A 20135-nucleotide genomic window follows, 5' to 3' on the forward strand; every position below is an offset into this window, starting at 1 on the left:
ACCTAACAGAAGCAGAAGATATTAAGAAGGGGTGGCAAGAATACACAGAAGAACTGTACAAATAAAGATCTTCATGACCCAGATAATCACGATGGTGTGATCACTCACCTAGAGCCAGACATCCTGGAATGTGAAGTCAAGTGGGCCTTAAGAAGCACGACTATGAACAAAGCTAGAGGAGGTGATGGAATTCCAGTTGAGCTCTTTAAAATCCTAAAAGATGATGCTGTGAAAGTGCTGCACTCAATATATCAGCAAATTTGAAAAACTCAGCAGTGGCGACAGGACTGGAAAAGGTTAGTTTTCATTCCAATCCCAAAGAAAGGCAATGCCAAGGAATGCTCAAACTACTGCACAATTGCACTCATCTCACATGTTAGTAAAGTAATGCTCAAAATTCTCCAAGCCAGGCTTCAGCAATACGTGAACCATGGACTTCCAGATGTTAAAGTTGGTTTTAGAAAAGGCAGAGGAACCAGAGATCAAATTGCCAACATCTGCTGGATCATTAAAAAAGCAAGAGAGTTCCAGAAAAACATCTGTTTCTGCTTTATTGACTATGCCAAAGCCTTTGACTGTGTGGATCACAATAAACTGTGGAAAATTCTTCAAGAGATGGGAATACCAGAACACTTGACCTGCTTCTTGAGACCCCTATATGCAGGTCAGGAAGCAACAGTTAGAATTGGACATGGAACAACAGACTGGTTCCAAATAGGGAAAGGAGTACATCAAGGCTGTATATTGTCACCCTGCTTATTTAATTTATATGCAGAGTACATCATGAGAAATGCTGGGCTGAATAAAGCACAAGCTGGAATCAAGATTGCCGGGAGAAATCTCAATAACCTCAGATATGCAGATGACACCACCCTTATGGCAGAAAGTGAAGAAGAACTAAAGAGCCTCTTGATGAAAGTGAAAGGGAAGAGTGAAAAAGTTGGATTAAAGCTCAACGTTCAGAAAACGAAGATCATGGTATCTGGTCCCATCACTTCATGGGAAATAGATGGGGAAACAGTGGAAACAGTTGCTGACTTTATTTTTTGGGGCTCCAAAATCACTACAGATGGTGATTGCAGCCATGAAATTAAAAGATGCTTACTCCTTGGAAGGAAAGTTATGATCAACCTAGACAGCCTATTAAAAAGCAGAGACATCACTTTGCCAACAAAGGTCCATCTAGTCAAGGCTTTGGTTTTTCCAGTGGTCATGTATGGATGTGAGAATTGGACTATAAAGAAAGCTTGGCACCAAAGAATTGATGCTTTTGAATTGTGGTGTTGGAGAAGACTCTTGCAAGTCCCTTGGACTGCAAGGAGATTCTAGTCCATTCTAAAGGAAATCAGTCCTGTGTGTTCATTGGAAGGACTGATGTTGAAGCTGAAACTCCAATACTTTGGCCACCTGATGCAAAGACGTGACTCATTGGAAAAGACCCTGATTATGGGAAAGATTGAGAGTAGGAGAAGGGGATGACAGAGGATGAGATGGTTGGATGGCATCACTGACTCAATGGACATGAGTTTGGGTGAACTCTGGGAGTTGGTGATGGACAGGGAGGCCTGGCATGCTGCAGTTCATGGGGTTGCAAAGAGTCGAACAGGGCTGAGCGACTGAGCTGAACTGAATTATTTATATATATGCATACAAAAGCTTTTCTACTACTCTTGATAAAGGCTTGAGAAAGAACATAAAAAAAAAGAGATGGAGCAATTGGAAAACATAAACTAAATGAAATGGGAACACTGAATATGAAGTATAAAAAGTGAAACAAACTAGATAAAAGTAAAAGATTATCATATAGTCCAGTTATTTTTAAACATGGCTGCTCATTAGTAGGTCCTTATTGTTTATCTACTTTATATATAGTAGTGTGTTTTAATCTCATTCTTTATTCTTTCCATTCCATCATACTTATTCTATATGATATGGATTCAATCAGATGTTATATATGTTAAATCATATTTTGATAACTGTAAGCTATTAAACAATTTCTTGTTTGTACCAAAATCTTGACATGCTCATTTTGTCCATGGATCACCCAATGCATCTATCTGTTCAGCCAGCTAACAACCACATACTGCTGCTGCTGCTGCTGCTGCTAAGTCGCTTCAGTCATGTCCGACTCTGTGCGACCCCATAGACGGCAGCCCGCCAGGCTCCCCCATCCCTGGGATTCTCCAGGCAAGAATACTGGAGTGGGTTGCCATTTCCTTCTCCAATGCATAAAAGTGAAAAGTGAAAGTGAAGTCTCTCAGTCGTGTCTGACTCTGTGAGACCCCATAGACTGTAGCCCAACAGGCTCCTCCATCCATGGGATTCTCCAGGCAAGAGTACTGGAGTGGGGTGCCATTGCCTTCTCCAACCACATACTGAGCACCTACCTTTGCTAGTGTAAAGCCCTGTGGACACAGACAGAAAAGGTAAGATGCAGGCTCGAGGCTCCGAATCAAGGAGCTTGCCCTCTAGTGGGCAAACAGATGTATATCAGCATGAAAAGTACTGAGATAAGTTTATTCAGGAAGTAAGGCCCTAGTCAGGTCTTAGAAAATGAAGAGGCATTAGCCAGACGAAGATGAAGTTGGGGGCCAGGGTTGCGGAAGGATGCGTGGAGGACACTGGGCATGAAGACACGACAAAACAAGGTGCACTGGGAAACTGTTGCTGGCTATGATTGGTGCTTATGAGGGAGGAGGATGCCCAGGGAAAGATCCCCTGAAGGAGGAAATGGCAACCATTCCAGTATACTTGCCTGGGATATCCCATGGACAGAGGAGCCTGTAGGGCTACAGTCCATGGTGTTACAGAAGAGTGGAACAATACTGAAGGGACTGAGCACACACGCACACAAGCATCCTCCCACACTTACTATTCCCTCTGTAAAAAAGGACAAAGAGTCTCACTCATCATCCGGCTATACTCAACCCTGCCCCAGTAGTGCTCTCTATGGGTGATTCAGGATGGAGTAAAAAGGATGAAGCATTTAGTGTAATGGACACAAGGCCCCTAGATAGTTAAGATGTGTATCTAAGGAAGAATTTTAATGACTCTAGATTCTTGCATCTTTCCATACTTGGGAAAGAACTAAAATCATTAACTTGAGAATCTTTGTGTGTGTGTGTGATTAGCAGTCTTATTTTACCAAGATGTATGAAGTGAAGTGAAGTGAAGTCGCTCAGTCGTGTCTGACTCTTTGCGACCCATGGACTGTAGCCTACCAGGCTCTTCTGTCCATGGGATTTTCCAGGCAACAGTACTGGAGTGGATTGCCATTTCCTTCTCCAGGGGATCTTCCTGACCCAGGGATCGAACCCAGGTCTCCCACATTGTAGACAGACGCTTTACCGTCTGAGCCACCAGGGAAGTCTGGCCCCTATGGGGGTATATTACTGCCCATCCCCCCCACCCCCCAGCTCTGGGGCCACCTGATTGGAAGCAGGGGTGACCCTGGCTACCACCCATCCCCCCCCAACTCTGGACCCACCAGTCAGCCTGATTGGAAGCAGGGGTGACCCCCCCCCCCCGCCATGGGGCTATAGTGATTGATTCTCTCCTTGTTGTCTACTTGTTACCTCCAGATCTATTGATACTTCCCTGGGTTTGACTGGTTCTTCCTTGATCCCATCACAAGCAGTGGAATTCAGTTTGCAAATGATGAAAAGTGAGTACTGTGGGAGAGAATTTAGAAGAACCCCAACAACCCTCAGAATAAGCGTCTTGAGTCATGTTAACCAAGGACGGTGGGATTCTGGACATGTAGGGGTCTTTTCTAGGCAACATATCTCTATAAAGGGAACATCAGGTAGAGAAAGGGAAGAAGGAAGGTGGAAAGACTGCAGAGTTAAAGAAATAGGAAAACAGCGTATCTTTTGGTCCATAGAACTGTTTTACTTGAAAATTATTTGTCAAAACCAGAACTCTTGAACAGGTGTTAAAGCAGCAAGAGTAACTGTTGTTCAAAAAATGACTTTGCCTTAGCCATTTGATTTGTGTTTGGTTATGGAAAGATGTCCTGAAGGTTAATATTAAAAATATTTCTATTAGGTAAACCAGAAGTTTCATATTCTATTTAAGGACTCTTTCTTTGAACAACGTTTAAGTTCAATTAACATTATCTTTGTGATATCTTTATTTCATGGACTTTATTCTAAAAAAAAGAAAAATTTTATCTGAATATTCAGTTAGCATTTAAAAATCTACATTTTTAAAAGAAGAATTACCTAAATAAACTGGATTTCCTCTAAAACTGAACATTCAATAAACTAAGATCATGGCATCCAGTCCTATCACTTCATGGCAAACAGATGGAGAAACAGTGAAAACAGTGACAGATCTTTTCTTGGGCTCCAGCATCGTTGCAGATAGTGACTGCAGCAAGCCATGCTTGCTCCTTCGAAGAAAAGCTATGACAAACCTAGACAGCATATTAAAAAGCAGAGACATCACTTTGCTGACAAAGATCTGTATAGCCAAAGCTATGGTTTTTCCAGTAGTCACATATTCATGTGAGAGTTGGACCATAAAGAAGGCTGAGTGTGCAAGAATTGATGCTTTTGAACTATGGTGCTGGAGAAGACTCTTGAGAGTCCCTTGGACAGCAAGGAGATCAAACCAGTCCGTCCCAAAGGAAATCAACCCTGAATATTCATTGGCAGGACTGATGCTGAAGCTGAAGCTCCAGTACTTTGGACACCTGAATGTTAAGAGCCAACTCATTGGAAACGACCCTGATGCTCGGAAAGATTGAGGGCAGGAGGAGGAGGGGGACAGAGGAGGAGATGACTGGATGGCATCACTGACTGGACGGACATGAGTTTGAGCAAACTCTGGGAGATGGTGAAGAATAGGAAATCCTGGCAGGCTGCAGTTCATGGGGTCGCAGAGCCCTGACGTGGTTGAGCTACTTGAACACCAACGCTTGACTACATTTCCAAGACCAAAAAGACATGTATGTACTGGCCGCCTCCCTTATCTTTTTGGAATAGTTCCACAGAGGTGAAATGTTATTTCCCCAGCTATAGTCCCAAGTAAGCTGCCAGAATAAAACTGAAACTCACTTTACTTACATTGTACTTTTTTTCAGTTGACAAGCACAGCAAGACACTTTATAGGTAGGGAAGAAAAGAGAGTTGTTAGTTCAACGACAGTCCTTTTTGAGTCAATAATTTCTATAGGTCACACATAGGCGTCGAGCCAAGCTCCATCTGGAGGGAACCGCGGCATCCAATGCTGCGCAGGGCAGAACAAAACCTAAGGCTGGGGCTTCTAAATCTGTAGCCCTGCTCCTGTGGAAGGAGGTCTAAATGTGGACTAAAGCGTGAGCCGCTGTCCGCAGGTGCGCTTCCCCGGGGAGTCCGTCTAGAGAAGTCACTCCCAAAAGGACATTTCCATAAAAGCGACTGCCCTGAGGCCTCGTACACCGCCACGTTCTTACGGCTAGAAAATCCAACAGGATTAGATCCAAAACGTCCATCTCAGACACGGGGGCAAATAAAAAATACTCTAGCCTTGGTCCATCCGGGGATGCTTGCTCTGTACGAGCCGTCACAACAAAGTCGTCTTTGATTTGCGCACCCGGTCGCGGAGCATTGTGGGGCTGGTAGTCCAGGCTGGGGCGCGGCTTCCGGTCACTGAAGACCTAGAACTACATTTCCCAGAAAGTACCGCGCCTCAGCGGAAGCGGACCTTGTACGTGGGCTTCAAGACTTCCGGCGGAGCCGGGGGGCGGGACCCGTGGCGGAGGCTGGAGCGAGGCGGAGGGATGCAGCGCCCCGGGCCCTTCAGCACCCTCTACGGGCGGGTCCTGGCCCCGCTGCCCGGGCGGGCCGGGGGCGCGGCCTCTGGCGGAGGCGGGAACAGCTGGAGCGTTCCGGGTTCCCACGTGCAGTTGTCGGGACGCTCGCAGTTCGGCGCTGGCAGCACCAGTACCGGCGGCAGGGAGACTAACACCGTCTGTCCGGGCCCGTCCGCGATGTCAAAGGCCGAGGAGGCCAAGAAGCTGGCTGGCCGCGCGGCCGTGGAGAACCACGTGAAGGTGAGCAATTCAGGGCTTGGGCGCCCGTGCTGGGCGGTATGGGCTCTTGCTGCGGGTTCTGAGCGCTGCCAGGTGCGCCAAGTTCCTGGCAGAGCGGGGGCTGCGTGAGAGGGGAGAGAGTACGCACTTGACCTGCCTTGAGACCTGCTCCTTCAAGGCCTTTGAAATATGGAAATGGTTGGGGCCGAGTACCCTAAAGTTCAGCTGTCTAACGACTGCTTGTCAGGCCAGATAACAGTTTGCCAAGTGGAGCGTGGTGGTGTGTCTGATGTTCGGAGTGGGGTTAGGAGGGACTTAGCGCCTGGCTTCCTTATCAACAGATAAAAGACTGGGACTGCCGAGAAGTGTTCACCTCGCTTCACTGCCCAGGGAAGTCGGTGGGGAGCTGATTTGAAAAGTGTTTTGAAATTTAACTCCAGGGAAGTGCTTAGCTGGGCGCGCACCGGCTCCTGAATGTACTTTCCGGAGGAAAGCGGAGAAGGAGCCAAAGACTTTAAACCTCCTCCTTTTGGCAGGGCTCGGGTGGACACTTGAAGTCTGGAGATCCTCTTTAAGGTCGGGATGTGGAGATGTTTAGCTGTTATTGTGAGGTCGTAATGTAATGTCAGTGAGGTCGTGACCCCACTTGTTGGCTAAGTGGCGGGTGTGGTCCTCTTGGTGGAGTCTTTTGGATTTGCTGTCAACAATCAATTATGTTAATTGTAAGAATTTTGGGAGCTGGGAGCCAAGTGGAGTATCTCTGCCCTTAGGTGGAGTTTCCTGGGTTTCATTGGCTTTTAGTGTTTTCTGCTTTCTTATCAGATTCTCTTTTCTCAAATAATGGTTCTTTATTCTTTACATTTGGTAATGCTTTCGTGTACGAAGTTATTTTGCTGGATAGATGTTAGATCCTCCTACAGCCTGGCCAAGTGGGAGGGCCGCGTGGTAACCTGTGGCTCAGCGTGTTCTGTAGGAGGAATGACCAAGTATCCTCCCAGACCCAAACCCAGTGACTCCTGTTCCAGTGCCCTTCCCCCAGTTACATAGCTGCCCTGTTCTGGTGTAATAGTCTGGTTAGCAATAGGAATTTCTATGGGAATTCACAGAGATAATGTGGAATGTGTCATCTGGCTCTCCTTTTGGGATTTAGTGTCTCAGCTGCAACATTGGGACAATCGGCTGAAATTTTAAATGCCTCTAGAAAGTGAATGGTAATGGGCAAATGAAATCTATACAAATAGAAAAGACCTGTATGTTAGATTTCCTATTATCCTATTACTATTATGTCTTCCTGACCATTGTGGTTTTTTTTTTTTAATTACGTATTTGGTTAAATAAAAATTTGCAAGCCCCCACCTCAGGCCAGAGCCCCCAGCCACCTGTTGCCTGAAGTTGCCAGACCATCCTGGGGAGATCTCCATTGACCTTTTGGCATTCACCCCAGTCTCAGTTAACACTATTTGCCTTTGCAGACTTCTTTCCTGAGATGTCAACACTATTTGAATGTTTTTTTAAAATAATTTTATTTATTTATTATTTATTTTTGGCTGTGCAGGGTCACTGCTCCAGCTGCTTTTCTAGTTGGTGGTGAGCCGGGGCTACTCTCTAGTTGCAGTGTGCAGACTTCTCATTGCAGTGGGTTCTCTTGTTGCAGAGCATGGACTCTAGGGCACAGTTTTCAGTAGTTGCACTTCCTAGGCTTTAGAGCACAGGCTCAATAGCTGGGATGGACAGGCTTAGTTGCTCTCCTGGGATCTTCCTGGACCAGAGATGGAGCCTGTGTCCCCTGCATTGGCAGGTGGATTCTTTATTAGTGAGCCGCCAGCGAAGTCCTGTATTTTGTACTTCTTACCACTGATTCATTCATTTCATTCCTGTGCGGGAACTTGTTGAGTGCCTGCTATGTGTCAGGTAGTTGGTGTGGAGGCCAGAGATGTGGCTAAAGGGAGGAGAAGATGCTGATCCTGGATATTTTGCAAACAAGATCACTGAATTCCAAGACAAGGTTATTGATCACAGTCCTGTACCTGATTGTCAAGGTTTAGCAGCCCTCTCCAGGGTTATCCTTTTTCTCCATCTAAGGCCAAATTTTCCTTTAGCACTTTGTGTCTTGAAATTGTTCCCTTGCTACCCAACTCAGATTTGACTGCTCACCCCTTGAAAGACAAGTTTGCTTTCAAAAGAAAACTTGGGAAAGAAAAAATTGCTTTGTTCTGGAGGCTGGCAACCTGGCGAGAAGGCCGACTTCTAGAACCTACTTTACTAAGGTGAAAGGGGACGTTAATTGCAGTTAATCATTTAGGAAGGGGGTCAGAGTCTTATCTTCCACTGTGTGTAGACCTTTTGATTGGCTGATGGTGAGGTAACTGTGTGGTGGTTAGCAGCTTTCTACTTGATTGGGGCCTTAGTTCCTGTGGAAGAACTCAGAGACTGTTGTCATGTATATTCCTTGAGGAGGAACCAGGCCCTTGCCTCATGGCTTTGTTTCTTGACTGCTCCTCCCTTGCTTCTGCATTCCTTATCTTACCTGAATGGTGACTGCTTGTATCTGTCCTTTGGAACTCAGGGAAGGTCAAGGACGCTGTATGAAGCCTGTTTCCTACAAACAACAAACAGGGCACAAGGGCCTGCTCAGTTTTATACTCAGTTTGTGTAAGTTTATCAAGGTAGCTTCTGTGCCAGGTCCTATTGGTTGCACCTTTGGAATGTTCTTAGAACTGACCCTTCCTGTGGACCAGCTTTGTCTGTTTAGGTTTTCCCTGTCTCTTCTGACCAGCCAAGTGATGCATTGTCATCTGCTGAAGTGCCCTTCTGCTCTTCAGTTCAGTTCAGTTCAGTCGCTCAGTCGTGTCCGACTCTTTGCGACCCCATGAATCGCAGCATGCCAGGCCTCCCTGTCCATCACCATCTCCCGGAGTGCACTCAGACTCAAGTTCATCGAGTCCGTGATGCCATCCAGCCATCTCATCCTCAGTCGTCCCCTTCTCCTCCTGCTCCCACTCCCTCCCAGCATCAGAGTCTTTTCCAATGAGTCAGCTCTTCGCATGAGGTGGCCAAAGTACTGGAGTTTCAGCTTTAGCATCATTTCTTCCAAAGAAGTCCCAGGGTTGATCTCCTTCAGAATGGACTGGTTGGATCTCCTTGCAGTCTAAGGGACTCTCAGGAGTCTTCTCCAACACCACAGTTCAAACGCATCAATTCTTTGGCACTCAGCCTTCTTCACAGTCCAACTCTCACATCCATACATGACTACTGGAAAAACCATAGCTTTGACTAGACAGACCTTAGTTGGCAAAGTAATGTCTCTGCTTTTGAATATACTCTCTAGGTTGGTCATAATTTTTCTTCCAAGGAGTAAGCATCTTTTAATTTCATGGCTGCAGTCACCATCTGCAGTGATTTTGGAGTCCCCCAAAGTAAAGTCAGCAACTGTTTCCACTGTTTCCCCATCTATTTCCCATGAAGTTATGGGACCGGATGCCATGATCTTCGTTTTCTGAATGTTAAGCTTGAAGCTCTTAGCCTCATCCTAACCTCTGTATGACATCTGTTACAAGCCAGTAGTGAGCCAGGTGGAGGGGATACAAGGATAAGAGGCTCTGATTCTTGTCCTTAAGCCCACAGACTTGTTTCCTTCTCTGCTCTTCTCTCTCCCAGGGACCAGAACATCAGAAGGGACAGACGGCTGGCGTGGCTGTGTTTTCATGTCACTACCCTCTACCTAGAATGCTCTTTCTCGTCTTCTGCTCTTGCCTGTTAACACCCTGTCCTCCAGGGTTTGGTTCAAAGGCCATTCTTCTTTCAGTTTTTCCCTAGCCTTGTAGGGGGAGGAATTCTTCCCTTAAATTCTGTAGTCCTCCATACCTCTTAGGTGCTTTACCTTTTATGGTCTAGTTATGTGTGTATCCCAATCCCGTGAAGGGTAAACTTTTGGAAGGTAGTAAACTTGATTTTCGTTTGGCATTGGTCGCAGTGGGACCTGCCTGCGAAATGTCTGATGAGTTGTGTGGCGTGTGGATACACATATGGAGGTTGTCGGGTGAATCACTGGAGTGTTAGGGTTTCCCTTCCCGAGGCCCTCGGTGCTCCAGTGTAGTGACTACTTCCATTCCTGGGCGAATGGAAATTTTGGAGAGTTCTCTACTGAAGGGCTTCGGTAGCCACCCTTGACTCAGGTCTGCTGGTGCAGCACACAGGAGTCACCACGCAGGGCCACGTTCTCCTGAAGGTCTATAACCTCCTTTGTTCTCTTTGGAGCCTGGCTTTTGCTTTTTGGCTGGCTGAGCTTGAAGAAGTTGGTGGACAGTGGTTCCAGTAGGTCAACAGAAGAGGTTACCCCACTGGACATGGTGAGCCAAGTTGTGATATTGCACATGTGACCTGTGATTTAGTGTTGCCATTAGGAGGGGCCTGCTCCTCCGGTGGAGCCTGCCTGGCTACTGTTGGGCCACCTCTGTGTGGCTTTGGCTGTTAGCACTGATTCCTGGCCAGTCATTGGATTCCAGGGCAGCAAGACCACAGGGCTGAAGAGCTTTGGGCCTGGCAGGTCTGCGCAATTCTTGGCCTTTACCAAAAAGGAGCCAAGGGAGGAGCCTTGCACAGAGCTTGTGTGACTCACCCAAGTTCATCTGTGTGCTCCCTGCCTGCTGGATGACAGGAGACTGGGGGAATGAGGAATCTGGCAGTTGAATTACTGTGTAGCTGGAGCTCTCAGCTTCATGTCAGGTGTGATGGTCATGCGGAGCCTGCCTAGTCAGTCAGGGTATTATTTCCTTGTTTGCTTAGTTTGCTGGGAGTATGCATGAATGCCTAGTCACTCAGTCATGTCCGACTCTTTGCGACTCCACGAACTGTAGCCCCCCAGGCTCCTCTGTCCTTGGGATTTTTCAGGCAAGAATACTGGAGGGGTTACCATTTCCTCCTCCAGGGGATCTTCCCAACCCAGAGATTGAACCAGTGTGTCCTGTGTCTCCTGCATTTGCAGGCAGATTCTTTAGCCGCTGTACCATCAGGGAAGCACCCTGGTTAAGGAAGCACCCTCATTACTTGAAGATTTTTACGTTTTTCTGACGTTCATCTATTTTGTGTGGTAGTGTAGCGTTTTCTGGTCTAGAAGACCTTGCTGTTGAGGTTTGCCCAGGTAGCTAAGCAGCTGGTGGACGCATTACCTTCGTAGGGCACCACCATGGGTGGATTCCTGACCTAACACGAGCTCCATTCAAGGCCTCTTGATGTTATTTGGTAACCTTTGAGCCAGTAAAAGTGACTTCCATCATCAGGAACACTGGTTGATGGGCAGAGCCCTGTGTAGGTAGGAGAGGCTCAGTTAGAAGCAGGGACATTAGCGTTTGATTTATTCTTTTCTTTGTAAATCCCTCCACCTCTTATACTTTCCAGTCTCTTCTTGCTAGAGTTGTCCTCTCACTTTGAGAAGGACTGTATCAGCAGTGGGGTCCACGGGTTTGCCCTGGAGGTTCCTGTGGCATTTGTCCCATGGGGAGTTTGTCCCGAGGGGCCTTCAGGACCTTTCTTCCTCCTACAAAGGGCCCCCTTGCCCCTTGCCAAATGAGTTCATTATTAATCAGTTGCTGGAACTCTTAAAAAATTTTAATTAATATGTTTCAGCAAATTGAACTTCCTGTAGTTGCTTATTCAAGGTGAGGGTGTGTAGGGGAGTAATTAACATTGTCAAAAAATGATTTTCTTTTTAAAGGTAAAATCATGATACTTAATACAGATATAAAATAACATTATCAGAGCGTTTTTTTGTTTTTTTTTTTTCCAATTTGACTCATTGAATTGAGGGAACTGGAAAAGATGCTGTAACCTGTTCACGTGCTAAGTCGCTTCAGTCATGTCTGACGCTGTGCGACCCTCTGGACTGTAGCCCACCAGGCTCTTCTGTCAGTGGGATTCTCCAGGCAAGAATACTGGAGTGGGTTGCTATGGCCTTCTCCAGAGGATCTTTCCGATCCAGGGATTGAACCCATGTCTTTTACGTCTCCTGCATTGGCAAGTGGGTTCTTTATCACTAGCACCACCTGGGAAACCCAAACTGTTCACAGGAAAACCCAAAGAACCACACAATTATATATAGTCAGGGAATGTTTAAATAAATTTACAAGAACTCTGCTAAATCTGGAGAAGACTCTTGAGAGTCCCTTGGATAGCAGGAGATCAAGCCAGTCAATCCTAAAGGAAATCAACCCTGAATAGTCATTGGAAGGACTGATGCTGAAGCTCCAATCCTTTGGCCACCTGATTCAAGAGCTGACTCACTGGAAAAGACCCCGATGCTAGAAAAGATTGAGGGCAGGAGAAGGGGGCAACAGAGGATGAGTTGGTTGAATGGCATCACTGACTTAATGGACGGGAGTTTGAGCAAACTCTGGGAAATAGTGAAGGACAGGGAAGCCTGACATGCTGTAGTTCATGAGGTCACAAAGAGTCGGACTTGTCATCTACTGAACAAGAGCTGTAGGATAATTAGTTGGATTTCACAAAACCATTTACTTTTCAATGGGCAAGAATTTGCAGGGGCGCACTCCCCTGTAGGATCAGATAATGCCTGCAGATTCCAGCATTTTGTTGTAAGAGTCTAATAGTCTCTTGCTCATTTCTAAGTCTTAAAGTTTCGCTTCAGTCAGTTCAGTTCAGTCTAGTCGCTCAGTCATGTCCAAGCGACAGTCTTTGCATGTCAGTCTTTGCGACTCCATGGACTGCAGCATGCCAGGCCTCCCTGTCCATCACCATCTCTTGGAGTTCCCTCAAACTCATGTCCACTGAGTTATGATGTCATCCAACCGCCTCATCCTCTGTCGTCCCCTTCTCTTCCCACCTTCAATCTTTTCCAGCATCAGGGTCTTTTCAAATGAGTTAGTTCTTCACATCAGGTGGCCAAAGTATTGGAGTTTCAGCTTCAACATCAGTGCTTCCAATGAATATTCAGGACTGATTTCCTTTAGGATGGATTGGTTGGATCTCCTTGCAGTCCAAGGGACTCTCAAGAGTTTTCTCCAATACCACAGTTCAAAAGCATCAATTCTTCAGCACTCAGCTTTCTTTATAGTCCAACTCTCAAATCCATACATGACTACTGGAAAAGCCATAGCCTTGACTAGACAGACCTTTGTTGGCAAAGTAATGTCTCTGCTTTTTAATATGCTGTCTAGGTTGATCATAGCTTTTCTTCCAGGGAGCAAGTGTCTTTTAATTTCATGGCTGTGGTCACCATCTGCAGTGATTTTGGAGCCCCCCAAAATAAAGTCTGCCACTGTTTCCACTCTTTCCCCATCTATTTTCCCTTGGGGTGTTGAATTACTTCTGAAGGGCTTTGAGGTCACAAGGGATTGTTGTGAGATTCAACCTTTTTCAACATTTGTAAATCCTCGCAAGTGCTTAGTAGATGATAGCTGCTGCTTTGGCCTGTAGCTGTTCTGCCTTAAACAGGGAAGAGATTACACCCAGGAAGTTGCTTAGGAACCAAGCTCCACATCAGTTCCTGTTAGTGCCCTGGCCGCCTTTTGCCGTCTGTGGTCTAGCTGACCTCGGCTGGGCCCCTGCTCTGCCCTCAGGTCCCTTCCCCCTTTCTTACAATGACAGGCTCAGTAGTGTGATGCCTGGTTCTCCTGCTTTGTACTCATGGAATGGTTTCCTATATGGCCACCAGATGAAGACTGTTTCTCATGTTCCCAGCTCAGCTTTCCCCCTCTCCCCGTATTCTCTGAAGCAGACTTGTGCAAAATGAGGATCCCCTGATGTGATTTGATATTCAAGGTTGCTTCAGACTCTGCTCTCTTCTCTTGGCTTTGGTTGGAGCTCTGATGGTAGATTTGGTGTGTCTCTGAGGTTTGCTGTGATGCCACCAACTTGAAGGAGACTGTGGTCAGCCCCCTGCCTGTGGATGTTAAAACTTGACATCTACAATGTGGGAACATATATGAAAAGTCACTAAAGTCAGAAACCTCTGTTTTCTGCTATTAGTACAGATAGGCTGTTTTTCCCTAGGGTCTTTCTGATTCCTCTCTTTGGAGTTGGCCAAAAGCCTCCAGTGTTCATCTGCAGGCCGTTTCTGTGTGGTAGAATATGAGGAATGTTAAAAATAAGACAACAGGCCCCAAAGGGAGTTGCTTATGCCAAGCCCTACATCACCAAACTGATACTTAATTATGCTTTTGGCTCCCCCAGAAATGGAATCTTAGCCCAGCCAATCAAGGATCACCTGATCAGCACTAGTGAGGCCATCTGCCTGGGAGACCCCTGCCATCCTACAGGGACTTCACCTTACAGTAACCAACTCCCTTTGAGCCCAAAGTAGCTTCTTTATTTCCTGCTCCCTTCCTGCTATAAAAGTCTTTTATTTTATACAGCTTCTTAGACATCCTTTCTGTTTGCTAGGTTGAATCCTGCCCAATTTGAGTTGATTTTTGCTGAAACAAAATCTTAAAGTTTTAATCTGCCTCAGTTTATCTTTGAAGAGGAGGAATTGGTAGTGGCATTGTGAAGGATGGAAAGAGGAGGGCTCTGCTGATAAGTTGCCACTGGGCACCAGAACAAAGTCCAGCTTTGAGGTTCAGTGATTATATTTCTGTGGGCACAGTACCTGCTTTGTGCCCATGTCAGTGAATTGCTATTCCTTATAATTTTATAGCTCTAGAAGGGCGCTGGAGAGGGAGTGAAATACAGTATTAATAAAGTTTCCCTCTTCTTTTTTTATCTTTGCAGAATAACCAAGTGCTGGGAATCGGAAGTGGTTCTACAATTGTCCACGCTGTGCAGCGAATAGGTATGTTCTTGGGGCCAACTTGATGTTTCACGCAGGACAGTGAGGGAGGGGATATAGAGGAGAAGTAGGAAGTGGGCACTGGCTGGGCATGTGCCCAGCTTGGTGCCAGCCATGTGGAGTCTGCAGTCAGGTGAGTGTTTCTGTCCTCCTCCAAGTGCTATTCTTGGGCCCCGTCACCCAACTCTGGGGGTTACCCTGGCTTTCTTTGCTCTGCTGAGCTGCAGGTGAGGAGCTGAGGAGCTGACTCAAGGTGAGGTGTGTTTCTCTGTGTCTCTGTTGTGTGTGTTCTCCATGGAACCTTCATCATCATCATTGGTGTGGTGGTGGTGGTGGTGGTGGTGGTGGGTTGTTGTGTGTGTGTGTGTGTGTGTGTGTGTCTGGGTCTGGCCTCATGGATCCTGAGGCAGGCAAGCCCTTTGAAGCTGGAGGTCCCTCAGGCACGCAAGTCGAGGCCGGCCCATGCGTGTCCTCTTTGTGACCGTGACGTGGCTGTGACCTTGCGGTTGGTGGCTGGCTCTGCAGGTGCTGACTTCATTTAGATTTGGGTGTCTCTGGGCTCAGGAAAGGCTCAGGAACTGTCAACCTCGGTGGCTGCTCAACAGGTTTGACAGCCCTGCTCTTGTTTGTGAGAACAGAGCCCAGAGGAGAGGCTTTCCTGAATGCTGCTCTCCTCTGTCCAGTGCCAAGGGGCTGCGCTCAGGGGACAAAGCCCAGGAATGCTCTGTCTTGAAGGAATGATTGTGGTGCAGGCATGCTGGCTTCTGGAAGCCTTCTCATTAGCCTAACGGGGCCTCAGTGTGGTACACCCTTGTGCCTCAGCACTGTGTGCATGTGGAGGGCTTTTAGGGCACTGGGATTGCTGTAGATTTCGTAATAGTGCCATCTAAACCTCCCTAGGTGCACATTCAGTGACTGAAGAGATTTGATATTTTTAATAAGACAGTTTTCCCCTGTTGACTGGAAAAAAGAAGCCCAACCTAAAAATTGAGCATTATGATTTTTTTTTTTGGTCGCATCACATGACTTGCAGGATCTTAGTTCCCTGAAGAGGACTGAACACTTTTCCCTGCAATGATATTGCAGAGGACTAACCTCTGGATGCACTGCCAGGGAATTCCCCAAGAATTATGTTTTATTTGGGGCATTACTGAGGACTTCAGTCTGAGATATGGCTTTTCAGATAGCTCTGAGGGATTGTTGAGAAGCCAGGGCATGTAGGAGTTTTTGCAAAAACAACAACACAAAACTCCAGTAGTCGAACATCAAAAGATTGCTGCTAATTGAGGAAAAACCAGACATCACAAGTTAATAAATTCAGTGCTTTCCTGTGTATGGGAAGAAGCAAGAGTCTGGGCTTAATGAAATTACTCCTTTTATGTGCACCTTAATCTGGGGCCAGTGTCCTGTTTTTCTCCATCCTGAATCCTCTCAGAGTTCACTGCCTAGGGTGGGTACAGTGACTCATGACTTGATGACATCCTTTGTTTACTGAAATGAGAGGAGGCATTCTTTGTCTGCATCCCTTGAGATTTTTTGGTTTTTGGCCTTACCACATGGCTTGTGGGATCTTAGTTCCCCAACTAGGGACTGAATCCTGGGCCCCATCAGTGAAAGCGCCAAGTCTTAACCACTGGACCACCAGGGAATTCCTAAGACTTTTCTTTTTGTTTAAATCAAACTTTCTGGAAAGGTGCAAATTTTAAGTGAATAAATAAACCCTCTTTTAACTGCCCTCTGGGGTCTATAAATGATTATATTTTTTACTAAATGCAGAAGTCAAGTTCTAGCTTTTCTCTGTAAAAGAGAGAACTGTGGCACTAGACTGCCTGGGATCAGATCTTAGTTCTGTTGGTTGTTAGTTGCTTACCAGTTATTTTTGTCTCTCTGCACCTGTTTCCTCATCTGTAAAGTGGAAATAATAATTGTAAGTTACCTTTGGGTTCCTGGATTAAAAGAGTTCATCTGTACAAAGTTCTTTGAATAATGCCAAACACATACTAGCAAACACTGATGTTTCTCTTTCCGTGAATAGTACTTAACCTCTTCAGGCATTTTTTTGTCCTTGTCTGGTGACATGCGGAATCTGTTTACCAACTTTTCACCAAGGGTGGGAACGTGGAGTGAAAGGGACCTGTCGGTGGTGGGGATTAGACCTTTTCTGTTGGCTTTGAGCAAGTGTGCAAATGACAAAGAAGATAAAGTGAGGAGAGCGGAAAACCACCCGCCTGGCTTTTGTCTTCACAGCTGAAAGAGTGAGACAAGAGAATCTGAACCTCGTCTGCATTCCCACCTCCTTCCAGGTATGTCCTGCTTTCCCTTCTCCATCTTGGCAGTTGTCACTGAATCTTCCAGGTCGCTGAGGACGAGGGGGTCTGGCTCTGGGTTGTGCACCAGGGTGGTTCTGGGTGAGGGAGCCAGGAGCAGGAGGCTAGTCGATTGATGGGAGATTGCTCCTCAGAAACATGGTTTTAGAGGTGCTCCTTTATTTACTCTGAATATTTTAGCATATCTTTAGTATATTGTGGAGTATATAGAGATAAGCACATGGTCTGCATCCTCAAGAAGTATTATCTGCATTTATAGATGAAAAAATGGGCTACAGGGCATTAACTGATGTGTTAGTAATACAGGGATAGTATTTTGAGTCCATGTCTAATGCTGTTTGACCATAACATAGTAGGGCTGGTGAAGGAAAGCAACAGAGCCAATTAAATGTAGGGAAAGATACGGGAAGAATAGACTTCAGGAAGGGAGGGGAAGAAGGTGTCCAGATAGAGCCCTTTCCCTCACCTGGCCGTTGTGGGGAGGTTGTGTCTATCTCTCATTGAATTCATTGAGGAGGTACTGTGAGCTGGGGTTAAAGGCTGGCATTGCTGGCGATTGGTGCTCCTGTGACATTGTGGACTTGGTTAAAGAAACCCTCAGTCCTGGAGGCTTAGCACTACAGGTAGCTCTGGTGAAGGGACAGAGCTGAAGGGAGAGGACGGTATCCTTTTGGGCTTCCATTGTGGCTTAGTGGTAAAGAACCCATTTGCCAACGGGGGAGACTTGGTTTGATCCCTGGGTCAGGAAGATCCCCTGGAGAAGGGAATGGCTACCAACTCTGGTATTCTTGCCTGGAGAGTCCCATGGACAAAGCAGCCTGGTGGGTTACAGTCCACAGAGTTGTGAAGTTGGACATGACTGAGCGACTAAACAAAAGTTTAGTTTCCTTCCTTCCTAAAGAAAGTTTCCTTCTAAGTCAGGTGTGTGCCCCTGCCTGTCAGTGGGGAATGGAGGAGGAGACAGGATAGGAAGTTAGGATAGTGTGTCTTGCCAGAGCTTCCTTGAAGTTATATCTCTTGGAGACTCTGACCAGCTGGGTGGGCACAAAGGGTACTAAAGACAGTACCATAATTCTTATGTTGGGTTGGGAAGGAAGTGGTTTTACCTGGCCTATCTTGCTTTTGAAATCTGGCTGTCCTGAGGAGATACTCTAAGTCAGAAGGGTTGTGAGGGGTTGCCTTGGTCTTTTGAAAAATCTTGTGTGTCATTTTGCCAAATGAATGGATCACCTAGCATTTTTCTTATTTAATAAGTTATTTGCTACTGGTGTTCATTTTTAAGTTGTATATGACATTAGTTGCTCAGTCATGTCCAACTCTTTGTGACCCCATGGACTGTGGCCTGCCAGGCTCCTCTGTCCATGGGTTCTCCAGGCAAGAATACTGGAGTGGGTTTCCATTTCCTTCTCCAGGGGATCTTCCCAACCCAGGGTTCGAACCTGGGTCTCCTGCATTGCAGGCAGATTCTGAACCATCTGAACTATCGGGGAACCCCACAGTTATACATACATGTAGATTGAAGAGTCAAATAATTCCAGGTTTTTTTTTAATTAAAAAGCAAAACACTCCCTCAATTCTCTCCCCGTCCCCCCAGCCCCCCGACTCTAACCACCACTTTCTTGCTCTTTAGACAGACAAATTTTTTTTCTTAATCGTTATTTATTTGGTTCTTCTGGGTTTTAGTTGTGGCATTCGGGATCCTTGATCTTCATTACGGCATGCGGGATCTTTGTGGCGTGCAGCATCTAGTTCTCTGACCATGGATCGAATCCAGACTCCCTGCATTGGGAGCTCATAGTCTTAGCCACTGGACTGCCAGGGAAGTCCCATAGGTGGACATACTTTTAAAACTATTTTAGTTCATTGGATGTTTGCTCCAGAATCTGGAAACTACATACATTTCTTGCTATTTACATTTTTTTTTCAACTTTAGGTAATAATTCTACACTGAATGGGTGAAAGGAAGATGAGCATTTGATTATCTCTTCCCTCCTTGTTCCCACAGTTCAGACACCCTTCTCCCAGTCTTCAGGACAGTCATGTTCTGGTGAGGCTTACTGAGTGCTTACAGAAAGGTGATGTCCAAACTACAGCTGAGCTGTACAGTGTGCTATGGTTACGCTTCCTTACCTGCCCATTGTTTTGTTTTTCCGAAAGTTAAGTAAATTGCCTTTTTTTTTTTTCCACTTGCCAGGTTATCTACATACTTCTTACTAATTCAGCCTCAAACTCTTAGCTCCATGGAAAGTCTCACCTGTCTGGCCGGTGGATATTCTACTCTTTGACTTTCGTCTTCTTGCCTGGGTCTCTGGTTGCTAGCAGCTGTACTTTGCTGTGGATTTGGAGGTGTCTCCCTTCCTGCTCAGGAACTTACCTGTTCTGTCTCGTTTTGGATCATCCAGTCCCTTGGTCTTGTTCCTCCTCACTACTCCCCCATATCCTTTAGTTTTGTTTCCTCCAACTTTAGTGAAACACGTCTTTCATGTCAGGGGTCCCCAACACCTGGGCCGTGGACTAACTGGGGAAGCTTCATCTCTATTTGTAGCCGCTCCCCATTGCTTCATTACACCTGAGCTCCACCTCCTCTCAGATCAGTGGTGGGATTATGGTGAGTTGTATAATTATTTCATTATATATCACGTTGTAATCAAAAGTTAGAAAGTGAAAGTTAAGTCGCTTAGTTGTGTCCGACTCTGTGCGACCCCGTGGACTCTAGCCCACCAGGCTCCTCCGTCCATGGGATTCTCCAGGCAAGAATACTGGAGTGGGTTGCCATTTCCTTCTCCAGGGGATCTTCCCGACCCAGGGATCAAACCCAGGTCTCCCGCATTGTGGGCAGATGCTTTAACCTCTGAGCCACCGAGGTTTACCCACATTGTAATCAAAATGCACAGTAAATGTAATGTGCTTGAATAATCCCCAAACCACCTCCCCACCCCTGTGGGAAAACCATCTTCCATGAAACCCATCCTGGTGCCAAAAATGTTGGGGACTGCTGCTTCAGATAGCT

At 46.3% G+C, this 20135-nt stretch overlaps 1 protein-coding gene across 1 annotated transcript in view; it reads left to right on the plus strand.

The window, feature by feature from the left end:
* Positions 1-5693: 5693 nt before the first annotated feature.
* RPIA (ribose 5-phosphate isomerase A) overlaps positions 5694-20135 on the plus strand; it is a 34944-nt gene continuing 20502 nt past the window's right edge. The window contains exons 1-3 of the mRNA XM_069583199.1: positions 5694-6037; positions 14741-14801; positions 17046-17101. Coding sequence (XP_069439300.1) covers positions 5765-6037; positions 14741-14801; positions 17046-17101 — 390 coding nt within the window. The 5' untranslated portion in view covers positions 5694-5764. The remainder of the gene's footprint in view (positions 6038-14740; positions 14802-17045; positions 17102-20135) is intronic.

This window comes from Ovis canadensis, chromosome 3, assembly GCF_042477335.2.
Source record: "Ovis canadensis isolate MfBH-ARS-UI-01 breed Bighorn chromosome 3, ARS-UI_OviCan_v2, whole genome shotgun sequence".
Lineage (NCBI taxonomy): Eukaryota > Metazoa > Chordata > Mammalia > Artiodactyla > Bovidae > Ovis > Ovis canadensis.